The sequence below is a fragment of the Crinia signifera genome, chromosome 5 (genome assembly GCF_055691185.1).
Source record: "Crinia signifera chromosome 5, ASM5569118v1, whole genome shotgun sequence".
NCBI lineage: Eukaryota > Metazoa > Chordata > Amphibia > Anura > Myobatrachidae > Crinia > Crinia signifera.
Genome location: NC_139221.1, coordinates 7,981,316 through 7,998,273, shown reverse-complemented (window position 1 = coordinate 7,998,273; position 16,958 = coordinate 7,981,316). Strand labels below are relative to the sequence as shown.

Below are 16,958 nucleotides of genomic sequence, written 5' to 3'. Positions count from 1 at the left end.
AGGGGGGGGCAGCAGCAGTAGCTGGGAGGGGGATATACCTGACTCTTGAATCCACCAATCAAGATCCACTGCAAGCCCACTTTTGGTTTGTGCACCGTGGGAATTGAGAAGTTTTTAAAATGACTTGCAGACAAGCCAGGAGGGTGATTTTTATGGACTGTCCTGGACTAAGAGGTTGTGCTCTGTCTGGGTATCGTGTGGACCTATCTGCTATCACTGCTGTGTGGAGGAGTGATAGTTTTGTGCTTTGGAACTGCTGCTACAAGGACTGCCATTGGACTGCTACCCGATAACATTTATATGCTAAATTTGCCTCTTGTTCCTGTCTTTATCTACATGTGTGTACTGTGATAAAAATAAACCATATTTTGGTTTCATCTGCTCGGTGTCTGAGTGATTGAGGAACTCGTATCCTCACATTTGGCGGCAGCGACAGTGGGATCATTCAGACACCAACCATCGAGCACAGAAAGCACAGAGAACAGAGGATCAGACCATATGTAAGGAAACGGAAAATGCAATAAGGTGATGTTCAGCAAGTGAGCAGGTGTCAGTCCTGTTAAAGGGAAAATGTTTCCAAGGAAAGAAAATCGATGCCTCAAGACCCCTGGAGTGTATCGGCAGGCTGGGAAGCCGGATCTGTTATTTATTGTCAGAAAAATGCAGTATATCTGGGAGTACTGGGAAGAAGCTCAGCAGATGATCAGTGGGTGGAGAGTATCCAGCATACAGGACAAGTTGTGTTACCTGGGGGATGCATTCCTGCACTGTAAAGGTGAGGCCACCTCGTGGAATTTGCTGGGGGAGCCAGAGTTTGTAGAATTTACAGAGGAAGTGATTGCTACAGTTACCCAGATGCTACAAAGAGGACAATATTCTGAGGCTGAAGGACAAGTCCAGAATAAATTGATGCCCCAGATAGAACCAGAGGAAAGGTCTAGAAGGGGGCTACTGCAATCTGGGCAGACAACCGAGGGGTCTGCCACAGAATTAATTGTTACCGCAAGAAAAGGGTCGTTGTCAGGGGGGCCCCTAACTGCCCTTGAAGAAATGAGTATGGAGGAGCTGATAGCAGAATGTCAGCTGCGAGGTATACCCATCCAATCCTGCACTCGCTGGGAAATCCTTCAGCAGATCCTTCACGATCAGGGAGATCCTACAAATGCATTTGCTGATTATCGGGCATGGATCCTCCATTTCGGTGCACAGTTGAGTGTGTGGGAACAATTGGAGTGTCTGGAGGAGTGCTTCGTGGTGGCAGAGGAAGAGGCGATTGATCGCGGGCTCCTGGATACCCCAGCATGGCGAGACCAGTGTCGCAGGGTGGCTGATGAAAGGCACCGCCTGCAACAGCTTCTCCCACAGCCTAGGGAAGAAGCTGCTCAGTGTTCTATACAGGGGAAGGTTATCCACAAAATGAAGGAAGTGGGGCCTGTGAGCCAGGCACCCCGGGAGGAGCTGCACTACAGCTTCCCTTTTGCTGAGGTGGGAGATGCAGAATTATTAACCTGCTGCCAGGGGATCTATGAGGACTGCGTCCAGGAGGAGATCACCGTGGTTAGAGGAGTATCCGACAACATCCAGGCCACAAGCATACCAGTCGCAGATGATGTCGTGCTTCAGGCTGCCCAGCATATTCAGCTGGGGAAGGTGGTTATCCTGGAGACTGAGGACTGCGCAGAGGAAGCGGCAGGTGAGACCCAGGCTTTTGAGGGGGTAGGACTGGCCTTGGACCAGCCTGCCCTGCAGCCACCAGCGGAATGGTTTCTGATGGAGGGTCCCTCCTCAGCCCTGAGCATTGAGACCAAATGCTGTACTGAAATTTGCCATGCCCCTAGTTTGGGTTTGAGGGAGGAAGGACTTGACAGAGTGGCGGAAGTGCCAGGGCCAGAGCTCCGATATTGGGCTGCCGTTTGGCAGATGTTCCTTGGGCAAGAGGGGGAGGTGGAAACTGCTCCCTGCCCCATTGTGCCAGAGGCAAAAGTATTAGCACACCCTATAGGTGTGCCCGGTGTGAAAGTTTACGATGTTGCAGAGGGGGGGTACCCAACATTTGAAGACGGGGAATTCTAACTCACTTGTTAGTTAACATGCATAACTTATATTGTGATATTGCCCTTGCTGATTCTGCAAACCAGCCGCCTCTTCCAAGATGGGTTTGGTATGATGTCACTCTGTGGGACTCAGGTGGTCCATCCAAACCTCAGATTCTCTGCTCTGCATCCCACTACAGGTTGTTATTGGTTCCTGAACAACTTGGTACCGGGACTAAAATAGTAGGGGAAGGAATGTGAGGTTATCAGACTCACTGTAAATCTGTAATTGTTATATTTTAGTAGGTGTAGTGATTAATGTACTTTTTAGTCCGTCGGTACTCTCTTGTTCTCCATATATGTCTATATTCCCCATAGCTGCATGTATTTCCAGATCAGATCGCTCTTGCCCAAATATGGTCTGACAGGAAATAGCCAGGAAAGAACATTGCATGGATTCACCCATATGTTATGTCCACAGGGGGTGATCCAATTCCCCTGCTATCAACAGGAAGGTTGTTCACAGGGGGTAATCAGGACATAATGTAATCAGACTGTGTTTGTGTCTCTATCTTCAGTTCCTTTGTGTCAATACCAGACTTAGTGAAACCGGGCACCACAGGGGGTGATCAAATTCCCCTGCTATCAACAGGAAGGTTGTCCACAGGGGGTGACCACCACACAATGTAATCAGCTGGTTATTGTTCGTTGTATTGATACTCCCTTGCATATCTCTGGTCACTAGCAGACTTACTGGAACTGACCCCAGCAGGGGGGGGCAGCAGCAGTAGCTGGGAGGGGGATAGACCTGACTCTTGAATCCACCAATCAAGATCCACTGCAAGCCCACTTTTGGTTTGTGCACCGTGGGAATTGAGAAGTTTTTAAAATGACTTGCAGACAAGCCAGGAGGGTGATTTTTATGGACTGTCCTGGACTAAGAGGTTGTGCTCTGTCTGGGTATCGTGTGGACCTATCTGCTATCACTGCTGTGTGGAGGAGTGATAGTTTTGTGCTTTGGAACTGCTGCTAGAAGGACTGCCATTGGACTGCTACCCGATAACATTTATATGCTACATTTGCCTCTTGTTCCTGTCTTTATCTACATGTGTGTGCTGTGATAAAAATAAACCATATTTTGGTTTCATCTGCTCGGTGTCTGAGTGATTGAGGAACTTGTATCCTCACACTCTCCTTTAGAGTTCGGACAGTTTTGCCCACATATATCTTGTGGCATGGGCATATAACGATGTATACCACGAATTTGGTGTCGCAATCCATGCGATGTTTGAGAGTGTATGTCCGCCCATCAAGTTTGTACTGCCAGCTGCTGCCCGTGACAATGTGCTGACAGTTGACGCATCCAGAGCATCTAAATGAGCCTTTTTTGGTATCCAACCACGTACCGACCCTGTCCACTCGAGGACTAATGTCGGTGTAGACCACATGCTGTTTGATATTTGGACTCCGCTTATAGCAGAAGAGTGGAGGTGTCCTGCAGGAGTCACTAAGCACTGGGTCTGTGCTCAGGATATGCCAGTGGGTCATAATCGCAGATCGTAGTTCACCAGATGTGATCGAGAATGTATTAGAGAACACCATCCTGTCCTTTTTGGCTTCCCTCCTTGTCGCATTACTCAAAAGGTCCTCTCTCTTTAAAGCAAGGCACTTTGATTTGGCATCCTCTATTTCTTTCTTGCCATATCCTCTATCGGAAAAACACTTTCCCATTTCCTCAAGGACCCCATTTAGGTCTTCTCGCTGTGAGGTAATCCGTACAGCCCTGAGTAATTGGGCATACGGCAATCCCTTTTTAAGAGGTTGTGGGTGGAAGCTTGTAGCCAAAAGTAGACTGTTTCTGTCCGTCGGCTTCCAGAACAGTTTGGTCACAAACTTCCCATCCACAATAGAAACAGAAACATTGAGGAAATCAATCGATTCCCTACTGAACGTGTGAGTGAACCTAATGGAGCCAGGGAGAGAGTTAAGCAGCATCACAAACTCATCCAGGAGTTCCTCACCTCCGGTCCAAACAAAAAATAAATCATCGATGTATCTCACATACATCGAAATAAACTTGGAAAATTGTGGATTGGACATAATAAACTTGCTCTCAAAATCATACATAAACAGGTTCGCATACGATGGGGCCATGTTTGACCCCATCGCGGTCCCCTTTAGCTGCAAATAAAAACTATTATCGAACAGAAAATAATTTTTATGTAAAATAACATCGATGAGCAAAATCAAAAATTCAATCACTGGGCCGGAATAGTGAGGATTCCCACAGATGGTCCGTCTAATCGCTGCCACTCCATCCTCATGGCCAATATTAGTATACAAGCTGGCGACATCCATGGTCACCAGCATGCTGTTGGAGAGTGACCCGTCAAATTCCGAAAGCTTATTCAGGAAGTGGGTAGTGTCGCGCAGCCAGTAGGGAGTGTTCTGGACCACAGGTTGGGGATGAAAATCAACATACTGTGATATGGGCTGACACAAAGACCCAATAGAAGAATTTATGGGTCTCTCAGGCGGAGACACCATAGATTTGTGTATTTTGGGTAGGACATAGATGAGGGGTATCCGCGGATACTCCTGTGTACGGAAGTCCGAGATCTCCTCATCTATCCATCCATTAGACAAGCCCAAACCAATAATGGAGTCGATCTCCGTCTTATAATTGGTGGTTGGATCAAAACGCAACCTTTTATAACACGTGTCGTCCATGAGCTGACGTAGTACCTCATTCACATAGTCATCACGATCCAGCACCACTATCCCCCCGCCTTTGTCGGCGGGGCGGATAATGATGTGTTTGTTCTCACGTAATGACCGCAAGGCTTGTGTCTCCTCACGTGTGAGATTGGATCGTTGAATATGTGTCTTACCTACCACAGGCACTACATCCTTACGTACCAATCTCATGAACGTCTTGCTGGGGGGGTCGAATGTAGACCGTACTTTAAAGGGACTTTAAAGGGACACAGATTAGTCAGATTAGTCATCATAGGTGCCTGTCTAGCAAAATAATCCTTTAAAAAAATATACAATTAGGTATATATTGCCATTACGATAACAGATGATTATATGGACAGTACCCATGTATCTGTACATAATATACACAGATACATAACGTATGCCCATACACATATGCACCTCCCTTCCCTAGCTTCTCATATTCTTAACCAGGATAAGATTTTCTTTTTTTATTATTATTATTTTTTTTTATATTTAATCATATTACAATGCTTCCTTATATAACTTTAATCGCTTTTTGTTATCAATTCTACATCAATGCAATACATACCGATAAATATAACACAACAAATGACACTAAACAGTATATGGATATTAATTTTGAGGATCACCTCCATATCAACCTATATTAATACTAAATGGGATTCCAATACATTAATATTATAAATTTCATTTAAACCAACATGTATGCATATAGCTCCCATAATACATGCTGTGAATATTAATACTTTATATATGGAACCCACTTTCAATTTTACACCTATTGCTAAGTGGACATGGCCAGAAGATAAACTCATGATCTTTTATATATAGCAACCGAAACATTCCTTATAGATATCCTTATATATTATTCATTTCGATTGTATCGTTTAAACCTTGTGGGGTCAGTGTTCTCAATTGAAAGATCCAAAACGCCTCTCTCCTGCACAACTGAGTACAGGTTGAGTATCCCGTATCCAAAATGCTCGGGACCAGGAGAATTTTGGATAACGGATTATTCCGTATTTCGGAATATTTTAATATTTCAATTATGTATTTTGAAGAATCTTGCATGTATGCTGTATAAACACATAAAATACACACAAATATATTTTATTACCACATAAAATACACACAAATATATTTTATTTGTTCAAAAAACAAGGTTTCAAAACATGAAACAAAATTTGTGTACTATCTCAGATATTGAATTTGAATGCCAAGCAATCATTTTCTTGCACATATATAGTGCCAGTTACATATCATGTCACCAGTAGTGCTGTTACAAATGTCTCCAGTGAGTTTTTAGCAAAAAAAAAATTTTTTTTCACTTTCTGGAATGTATGGTTTTCGGAATAATTCGGATAACGGATACTCGGATACGGGATACTCAACCTGTATATCTATCTCCACCTCTGGGGGTATTTTTAACGTGTTCAATTCCTATCATTGTGATGGTTCTCACATTCCCCTTCTGGCATTTTGCCATATGTTTGTATAGGGTATTGGTTGCATTCATTTTTATAATGTAGAAGCACTCTATTCAAACATTGACCATGAATTGGGCATCCAGGCCGTACACCACTATTTGTCACTAGACACCTAAATTTCATTTGATTTGAGCACCTTTATTTCACAATAAATTAAATTTATATTAACACATAATTATTTTCTTTTCGACTCACATTATTATTTACAGCTGCACGGTACCGCCATGGGGACCAGGTTCGCCCCTAGCTTCGCCAACCTCTTTATGGGCCGCTTCGAGGTGGCGGGCATGGGGCGGGCCTGGTCCTCTATGGTAGGTACATAGATTACCTTTTTTTCATTTGGGAGGGAGATTTGAGTTCCGTTATCACATTCACAGTGAGTTTAAATAATAACACTTTTGGTTTGAAATTCACCAGTAATTATCATAGGGAGAATGTGACCTTCCTGGATATCGCTCTCAACATTAGGGAAGGTAGGATAGAAACAGAAACCCATGTAAAAAGTGTAGACCAGAATAGATATTTGAATTATGGTAGCAACCATTATACAAAATGGAAAAATAACATTCCAAAGAGTCAGTTTCTACGTATCAAAAGAAATTGTTCTTCCATGGCATCCTTTGAAAAGCAAAGTAAGACCTTGTTCCAGGCCTTTTCCGACCAAGGATACCCCAAAAAATTAGTTAAAGATTCTATGTCTATAGTCAAAAAAATGGAAAGAGAAATATTGCTAGAAGAGAAGCCAAAGAGAAAACTGGCTAATGAAATGGAAAAGAAGGGAGCTATATTCGTGACCCAGTATAATACACAGGCTATGAATATTAAAAGGATTGTAAAAAAGAATTTACATCTGCTACAATTGGATGAAAATTTAAAAACAGAAATTAATACATCTAATGTGGTAGTATTTAGCAAAGCTAGGAATATAAAGAGCAAACTAGCTCCCAGTTTCTTTTCCAAAAAAAGGAAAACCCCCCTGAGAAAATATCCTGGTTACCTAAAAAACCTGAAGGTTTTCACATATGTGGAGGAGACATATGTCTCTCATGTAAATATTTAATTAGGAGAACCAATATATTTGGATCTTATGTATCAGGAGAAAAATTCCCGATTAAGGGGTTCATAAACTGCAGAACTGAGTATGTCATCTACCTTTTAACTTGTGGATGCGGCCTACAATATGTGGGTCGCACAATTCGGAATTTACATGTGAGATACATGGAGCATAGAAGAAATATTATTAAAATGAATGCAACCAATACCCTATACAAACATATGGCAAAATGCCAGAAGGGGAATGTGAGAACCATCACAATGATAGGAATTGAGCACGTTAAAAATACCCCCAGAGGTGGAGATAGATATACTCAGTTGTGCAGGAGAGAGGCGTTTTGGATCTTTTAATTGAGAACACTGACCCCACAAGGTTTAAACGATACAATCGAAATGAATAATATATAAGGATATCTATAAGGAATGTTTTGGTTGGTATATATAAAACATCATGAGTTTATCTTCTGGCCATGTCCACTTAGCAATAGGTGTAAAATTGAAAGTGGGTTTCATATATAAAGTATTAATATTCACAGCATGTATTATGGGAGCTATATGCATACATGTTGGTTTATATGAAATTTATAATATTAATGTATTGGAATCCCATTTAGTATAAATATAGGTTGATATGGAGGTGATCCTCAAAATTAGTATCCATATACTGTTTAGTGTCATTTCTTGTGTTATATTTATCGGTATGTATTGCATTGATGTAGAATTGATAACAAAAAGCGATTAGATAAAGCGAGGGCTGCCTAAGCCAGAGCGTACTTAAGAGGATTACATTTTTTGGGTTGGCAGGAAAGAGTTAATGACTGCTAGTTGCCTAAAGTTAGTTTCAGTTTTGTGGTTAGACTATGAGAGAGCTCAGGGGCGTGAGCTTAGGAGAGGGGTATATAGGCAGGTCCTTACAGGAAATGCTTCCTCTTGGAAAAGTTCTTCAGCCAGCAGCATGCATGCAGACACAGCCCAGCAGCATGCAGTCACAGCCCAGCAGCATGCAGTCATGCCCAGCAGCATGCAGTCAGATCCCAGCAGCATGCAGTCACAGCCCAGCAGCATGCAGTCACAGCCCAGCAGCTTCTCCTCAAAGCTAAGTGCCTGCCTGTGCAGCTGATATTTATCCCCCGTGGCCATGCAGTCAGAGCCCAGCAGCAGGCAGTCAGAGCCCAGCAGCATGCAGTCAGAGCCCAGCAGCATGCAGTCAGAGCCCAGCAGCATGCAGTCAGAGCCCAGCAGCATGCAGTCAGAGCCCAGCAGCAATCAGTCACAGCCCAGCAGCATGCAGTCACAGCCCAGCAGCTTCTCCTCAAAGCTAAGTGCCTGCCTGTGCAGCTGATATTTATCCCCGTGGCCAAGCAGTGCTGTTATCCAGCGTGTCCCATCCCCAGCACTCAGGCCCCCCTCCCTGCCTGTTTTCTGGATACCACCTTCCCTTCCAGGGATAGTGTGCCTCCTCCCCCCCCCCCACCTCATTACAGCATGTCCCGTCTCCCCCCAAATCCGCACCCTTTCCCTAGCCCACAGCATGCTGTCCCCCCCCCCCCCCCCTGCCGGATACTACCAGGGCCCGATCCGGGCACCCGGATCCGGCACAGCCACTGCTGCCTCCCGTCGGCGTCATCCCCCCACCCCTTCCCTTGTGCCTCTCGCAGGCCCTCTTACCGCCCGCCACTTTCCTCGGTCCCCCTACCTCGTCCCCGCCTGGCGCCGGCATCCACGTGTGGCTCGCGCCCCTGTACAGCCAGTCAGCACTGGGCTATGACGCGACGGGCGGCATTTCCGCCCGAGCGTCTATGCCCGACCCCGGCACCCCCGTGCGGGCGATCCAACCCCATCCCACCGCACTCCGCACATCTCCCACCCGGTGCCAGGTCAGGGGGGGCGCAGCGTTTAACGCCGCCACGCAAGATGGCGGCTCCCGGGTGCACGGTCACCCGCAGGTACCCCCGTTCCAGGCCCGCCCCCACCCCCATCTGCCGCCATAAAATAAGGGGCCTCATTCAGCCCTGGTTGGGGCCGCGCCGGGCCTGCCGGGTCAGCCATCCAGCACCCCCTTTCACCCCAGCAGCGAATTCCCTGTGGTACAGGCCACTCCCGGGCCTGGGGTCGGGTATCCCCACCCGTCCTTCCCACAAAGGGGACCGCTTATCTCACCGGTGCCTGCGAGCACCGGTGACCGCTCCACCACTGCCCGCGGGGTCCAGGGGGTGGCGGACTTTGCGGCCCCCTACCTCGCGCCCTGGCCCCCTGCCGGGCAACCGTGGTGCCAGCCCCCACTCCACGCCAGGCCCCAGCGGGCTTGGCGCGGGATACCTCTGGCTCCCGGATTGCTCAGGCTGGTGTCCGCCCAGTCCCAGTGCTCGCCAATTTTGCCACACCCCTGGGCCATACCCGGCCCAGGGATACGGGCAGGGGGACTGGTCCCAATCCAGCCCTTCCTCCTGGCGGCCTTACCCCTCCCAGCAGCATACGCTCCCGGTGGCCAGGACACCTATTTCGCCCGTCCAATTTCCCGCGCTTCCCCACTCCCACCCCCTCCCCCTCCCCAGCCCACATGGACATTCAATTCCCACCTGTGACCATGCTATAAAAGGGCAGGGTAGGCCACCGTCGCCCTTGCCACCATTGGGGAAATGGCAACCGACCATCGATGGTGGATGACAGCCGATGGGTGTTACATATCGATGGTCGGCCATTGCCACGTAGACGGACTGCAGTGCGGGCTTCACAGGTGCCTGCTCGGAGCTTCCCTCCGCAGCCAAGGCAAAGGCCGGTACAAAAACTATTTTATGCTTGACATCGATGGGGGGGAAGCCATCTGGCTCTTCCACATCGTGTCCAAACTAGTTGACATCGGCCATAAACCATCTATGTTTTTCCAAACTTCAAAGACCATCCATGTGGGGCCCCACCAGGCCTTGGCAACGCCCAAAATATTGGTGACAGCCCCATCGGCCGGCCTATACCTCTCTCCTGGAAATAGCTCAGATCGAGGGCACGTTAGCTTAGCATGAGGGGGTAGCGGGGCCGGCGCTTGCATTTTCAATATTGGTATGGGTTGGTCCTCATGGCCAGGGGGTTCCTCCCCTCGTTGTCAGTGTATAGTGTTGTTGGCCAGCTGTGCCACGCATACATTACTGTGGCAACACCCCCCCCCCCCTTCATTAGTCGCGCGCATCCCCCGTTTGTGGGAACCTTGTTCGTTACTTTAGCAGGGTTTAACATTTTCTTTTGTTTCCTCCGAGGTGTTACCCAGGATCCGGTGGAGTCTTCTGGATCCCTGCCGTCAGCCGGGTTGGATGCAGTCCCGACGCCCCCCCACCACGTGCTGTCAAGAGAGAAACTGGTTTCCGTGCAGGCTTCACTCACGCATCGGCCAGGGGGAAGCGGAATTCCTCCTCTAGGTATTCAGACAGTGCCAGCTCTTCAAAAAAGGCCCTGGATATTATCCTGGGTTTTTTGGTGCTGATCCACTTTTGGCGTCGCCGCCGCAAGCATTGCGGCGGCTGCAATATTTAGTGCTGAAATTGCCTGTGCGGGCAGCTACCTGCGCAGCGGCCAGCAGGCTTCCTGACTCTTCCGTTCAGGCAATGGGGACGATGGAAGTCCGCTGCAATTAGGATTTATTTAAGGTAGATAAGATTTGGATGTAGTGCGCCTGTGGCGCTGACCCAAAAACGCTGTTTACCCGCTGGTTTTGGAACAGCTAGTGTTCCGGAATCAGGGGTGTGAAGGACTTTCTTGCATTTTTTACCTCCGTGGGTCCTTATTAATTTCAATTCGGCCCACCTCCCCCTTCCGGGACACACGAGAGGTTTTTATCAAGTTTTCGACTTCACTTGGGTCCATTGTACTAACTTACCTTGTCATACTAATCAATGCAATGTATATTTCTAACGGTTAGGAACTTTTTCTTTCAGGCTCCCCTTCAATAAGGATAGGGGGTTTTGTTGAGGTATAGTTCAGTTTTAGTTTAGGATAACGGACACTTAGGTAGGTCTTCGTGGGTGGCATGCGGCGGCTCTTAGAGCTCATCTAGTTAATCTCTTAAGAGCCTGGCGGTGGCGGTAGGGCGTCACGGTCCAGCGGTCACTTGTGGCATGAGAGGGCGCTGGGAGGCACTACCCCCGGAAAAGACGGCGGGGTGTCCTGCCTTTGCGGGGGGGCGCTGTGGGCACTTCGTCAGCGGAGTGTCCACACCAGCCAGAGAAGGGGTGGTGAGACTTCCCAGCGTTAGGTTGTGCCTTAGTCGGATGGGGCCGTCTCAGTCGTCCCCATGTTAATATCAGTCAGTTGGGGCGTTTAAGTCGCCGCCATTTTTGATGTGACTAGAGCTGGGCGCCGTGACGCCTTATTGCCAGCCCTTTACGAAGAAGGGTCATACCACATAATAAATATACTATGCCCTTTAAATCTAATTGCTTTGGTGTCCGTGTCATTATTGTGTCAGAGTCAGTTATTCTTTAGTTAAGCTAGCTTAAAGTGTATGCTAAGGTTCAAGCCAAATAAATGTATAGACGCCTTAGATAAAGCGAGGGCTGCCTAAGCCAGAGCGTACTTAAGAGGATTACATTTTTTGGGTTGGCAGGAAAGAGTTAATGACTGCTAGTTGCCTAAAGTTAGTTTCAGTTTTGTGGTTAGACTATGAGAGAGCTTAGGGGCGTGAGCTTAGGAGAGGGGTATATAGGCAGGTCCTTACAGGAAATGCTTCCTCTTGGAAAAGTTCTTCAGCCCCACCCACCCTCCCTTGCCTTTGGCATTTCAAATTTATAGTCAATTCATTGGTACATTTACCATTATCAGAACTGGGGCGGTAGGGCGTCACGGTCCAGCGGTCACTTGTGGCATGAGAGGGCGCTGGGAGGCACTACCCCCGGAAAAGACGGCGGGGTGTCCTGCCTTTGCGGGGGGGCGCTGTGGGCACTTCGTCAGCGGAGTGTCCACACCAGCCAGAGAAGGGATGGTGAGACTTCCCAGCGTTAGGTTGTGCCTTAGTCGGATGGGGCCGTCTCAGTCGTCCCCATGTTAATATCAGTCAGTTGGGGCGTTTAAGTCGCCGCCATTTTTGATGTGACTAGAGCTGGGCGCCGTGACGCCTTATTGCCAGCCCTTTACGAAGAAGGGTCATACCACATAATAAATATACTATGCCCTTTAAATCTAATTGCTTTGGTGTCCGTGTCATTATTGTGTCAGAGTCAGTTATTCTTTAGTTAAGCTAGCTTAAAGTGTATGCTAAGGTTCAAGCCAAATAAATGTATAGACGCCTTAAAGTTATATAAGGAAGCATTGTAATATGATTAAATAATAAAAAAAAAAAAAGAAAATCTTATCCTGGTTAAGAATATGAGAAGCTAGGGAAGGGAGGTGCATATGTGTATGGGCATACTTTATGTATCTGTGTTTATTATGTACAGATACATGGGTACTGTCCATATAATCATCTGTTATCGTAATGGCAATATATACCTAATTGTATATTTTTATATATATATATATATATATATATATATATATTTTAACATAATTTATGGTTCTTTTTATTATGTCTGAATGTCTATGATATCTGTAAAATTGTAGCGAGTCCTGAGGCAAAGAAATAAACAAACAAATAAAAGTAGGCATATGAGGTATTGGCTATATGAGTGAGGCAATGCCCTTTCTAAAAATGGAGATCGGAATCTAAAGAGGGCGGAGGTTCTAATTACTAAATGAGACATTCAGCGTCTAAGACCGACCGGATACAATAATGGAGGCATAAAGATTTAAATACGTATGGATATGAGGCATAGAGGCAAAACGAGGCTTGGTGTAAAAATTAAAATGGCCGCCAACAGATCTAAGATTGGTGGACTGAGAACGAGGCTTGAATGTGTTTGCAAATATGGCCGCCACTGCCTATAAATAGAGGCGGCGATAACGAGGCGTGGAACGCAAATTGCGGAAGTAAAGGAGATCGAGTGCCCGCGAACACGCCGGCTATAAAAATAGCATCAGTGACAGTGGGGATTCATCTGAGGAAGCCGCTGACATAGTCCCAAGGCGGAGAAACGCGTATGTGGAGCCCCATTATCGATCCAGCACCCGTGGCTATTGAAAGAGGAGTCTCAAAACTCTGCGGTATTCACCTGCCGGAAATTCTGGGTAAAATACCTGGTTCAACACCCAACTCCTGGAGCGCTCACCCTCAGTGGAGGTAGAGAGCGAACTCAGAAAAAGGACTTTTGTGGTGATACATCTATTCAGAGGAGAGAACTTTAATAAGCCGTGATTGGGACTGGTAACTATAAATGAATACTGCCTCACTCATTCCAAAAAGCATAAAGCCATAAAAAGCCTCATTAAGCCTCAATAGACATTAAAAATCAGCCTCATTAAGTGCCTAGAACAGGACTCTATGGGGTTTATTCTAGTTCATTCTTTCTGACAAAATCCTTCTTAGATGGACAAAACTATGTGCACTGCAGGGGGCAGATGTAACATGTGCAGAGAGAATTAGATTTGGGTGAGTTTTTTTGTTTCTGTGCAGGGAAAATACTGACTGCATGATTTTACACTTCAATATAGATCTCATGTTGAAGAAAAACCCCACCCAAATCTAATTCTCTCTGCACAAGTTACATCTGCCCCACCCGCAGTGCACATGGTTTTGTCCATCTAAGAAGGATTTTGTCAGAAAGAATGAACTAGAATAACCCCCAATATGTTATATGTTGTATGTCTTGTTTGTGTGTGTGTTTTTTAATATTATAGGAATTGTATTTCATGCATGAATTGTTATTATTGTGTATTTTTAAATAAATTCAAAATCATGATTGATTAAATATTGTGGATTATTGGAGTGCAGTTGCGCTTTCTCAGTGACAATCATCTGATTGCCACTAAAACTCCCCTTGTTTGCACGTGTAGGAGGCTCACAATCCTCCTAAAAAGAGGGCTGCAACCACACTCCAAAATTAAAGTAAATTGAGCTATTAATTGTACACTGGGATACCATTGTAGAAATTAAAACATAGAAGCACCACTAGTGAAGATCAGCGCTACTGTGTGACCTCTTTTGGTCACAACTGCTCTTTTGATGCAGAATGAGGCCCATATTGTACATATATCTATATTATGCTTGTTTTATACAGTATCTGATCCCTCCTATAGAATAAGCCCCATCGCACCGTCCCGGCTCCTCACCTGGGCGTCTGTCCGCTGCCACTGGCGCACTTACAGCCAGTATAAGTGACCTGTTCAGGTGCAGCTCCCGGAACGTCACCGTGTACTCTCCGCTGTCGCTGGGCTGGAGATGGCGGAGAAGAAGAGACGCGTTCTCCGGGAAGTACACGACTCGCTGCTTGTACTTCTCCTTCACTATATTATACTCGTGGCAGACATTCCGCGGGGAGTGGGTGGTGGACGTTCTACTGTGACACATACTCATCTCTGAATACACAATGATGGTAGACTGATGTGTCCATATGACCCGCAGCGTGGGCGGAGGGTGCGGGATGCTGTAGGTGACAGGTAGAAGCACGGAATCACCCACCACCCCATGTAGGGACTCCTCAGGGACCATAATAAGGAGGGACCGAGAGACACCTGGAATAAGATGGCAGAATGACAATCAGTACAGGTAAGGTAGTCAGTATCAGTACAGGTGAGGTAGTCAGTATCAGTACAGGTGAGGTAGTCAGTATCAGTACAGGTGAGGTAGTCAGTATCAGTACAGGTGAGGTAGTATCAGTACAGGTAACATAGTATGTTTGAGTACAGGTGAGCTAGTCAGTATCAGTGCAGGTAAGGTAGTCAGTATCAGTACAGGTGAGGTAGTAGTCAGTATCAGTACAGGTGAGGTAGTCAGTATCAGTACAGGTGAGGTAGTCAGTATCAGTACAGGTGAGGTAGTCAGTATCAGGACAGGTGAGGTAGTCAGTATCAGTACAGGTGAGGTAGTCAGTATCAGTACAGGTAAGGTAGTCAGTATCAGTACAGGTAAGGTAGTCAATATCAGTACAGGTGAGGTAGTCAGTATCAGTACAGGTGAGGTAGTCAGTATCAGTACAGGTAACATAGTATGTATGAGTACAGGTGAGCTAGTCAGTATCAGTGCAGGTAAGGTAGTCAGTATCAGTACAGGTGAGGTAGTCAGTATCAGTACAGGTGAGGTAGTCAGTATCAGTACAGGTAACATAGTATGTATGAGTACAGGTGAGCTAGTCAGTATCAGTGCAGGTAAGGTAGTCTGTATCAGTACAGGTAAGGTAGTCAGTATCAGTACAGGTGAGGTAGTCAGTATCAGTATAGGTGAGGTAGTCAGTATCAGTACAGTTGAGGTAGTCAGTATCAGTACAGGTGAGGTAGTCAGTATCAGTACAGGTGAGGTAGTCAGTATCAGTACAGGTAAGGTAGTCAGTATCAGTACAGGTGAGGTGGTATGTATCAGTGCAGGTGAGGTAGTCAGTATCAGTACAGGTGAGGTAGTCAGTATCAGTACAGGTGAGGTAGTCAGTATCAGTACAGGTGAGGTAGTCAGTATCAGTACAGGTAACATAGTATGTATGAGTACAGGTGAGCTAGTCAGTATCAGTGCAGGTAAGGTAGTCAGTATCAGTACAGGTGAGGTAGTCAGTATCAGTACAGGTGAGGTAGTCAGTATCAGTACAGGTAACATAGTATGTATGAGTACAGGTGAGCTAGTCAGTATCAGTGCAGGTAAGGTAGTCTGTATCAGTACAGGTAAGGTAGTCTGTATCAGTACAGGTGAGGTAGTCAGTATCAGTACAGGTGAGGTAGTCAGTATCAGTACAGGTGAGGTAGTCAGTATCAGTACAGGTGAGGTGGTCAGTATCAGTACAGGTAAGGTAGTCAGTATCAGTACAGGTGAGGTAGTCAGTATCGGTACAGGTGAGGTAGTCAGTATCGGTATAGGTGAGGTAGTCAGTATCGGTACAGGTGAGGTAGTCAGTATCAGTACAGGTGAGGTGGTATGTATCAGTGCAGGTGAGGTAGTCAGTATCAGTACAGGTGAGGTAGTCAGTATCAGTACAGGTGAGGTAGTCAGTATCAGTACAGGTAACATAGTATGTATGAGTACAGGTGAGCTAGTCAGTATCAGTGCAGGTAAGGTAGTCAGTATCAGTACAGGCGAGGTAGTCAGTATCAGTGCAGTTAAGGTAGTCAGTATCAGTACAGGTGAGGTAGTATGTATCAATACAGGTGAGGTAGTATCAGTACAGGTGAGGTAGTCAGTATCAGTACAGGTGAGGTAGACAGTATCAGTACAGGTGAGGTAGTCAGTATCAGTACAGGTGAGGTAGTCAGTATCAGTACAGGTAACATAGTATGTATGAGTACAGGTGAGCTAGTCAGTATCAGTGCAGGTAAGGTAGTCAGTATCAGTACAGGTGAGGTAGTATGTATCAGTGCAGGTAAGGTAGTCTGTATCAGTACAGGTAAGGTAGTCTGTATCAGTACAGGTAAGGTAGTCAGTATCAGTACAGGTAAGGTAGTCAGTATCAGTACAGGTGAGGTAGTCAGTATCAGTACAGGTGAGGTAGTCAGTATCAGTACAGGTGAGGTAGTCAGTATCAGTACAGGTAAGGTAGTCAGTATCAGTACAGGTAAGGTAGTCAGTATCAGTACAGGTAAG

At 46.3% G+C, this 16,958-nt stretch overlaps 1 protein-coding gene across 2 annotated transcripts in view; it reads right to left on the bottom strand.

The window, feature by feature from the left end:
- The window catches only part of LOC146079912 (uncharacterized), a 77,333-nt gene that overhangs the window by 14,301 nt on the left and 46,074 nt on the right, over positions 1 to 16,958 (bottom strand). For both annotated transcript variants that reach the window (XM_083186621.1, XM_083186620.1), the window contains one exon: positions 14,507 to 14,908. In XM_083186621.1, coding sequence (XP_083042747.1) covers positions 14,507 to 14,885 — 379 coding nt within the window. In that variant the 5' untranslated portion in view covers positions 14,886 to 14,908. The remainder of the gene's footprint in view (positions 1 to 14,506; positions 14,909 to 16,958) is intronic.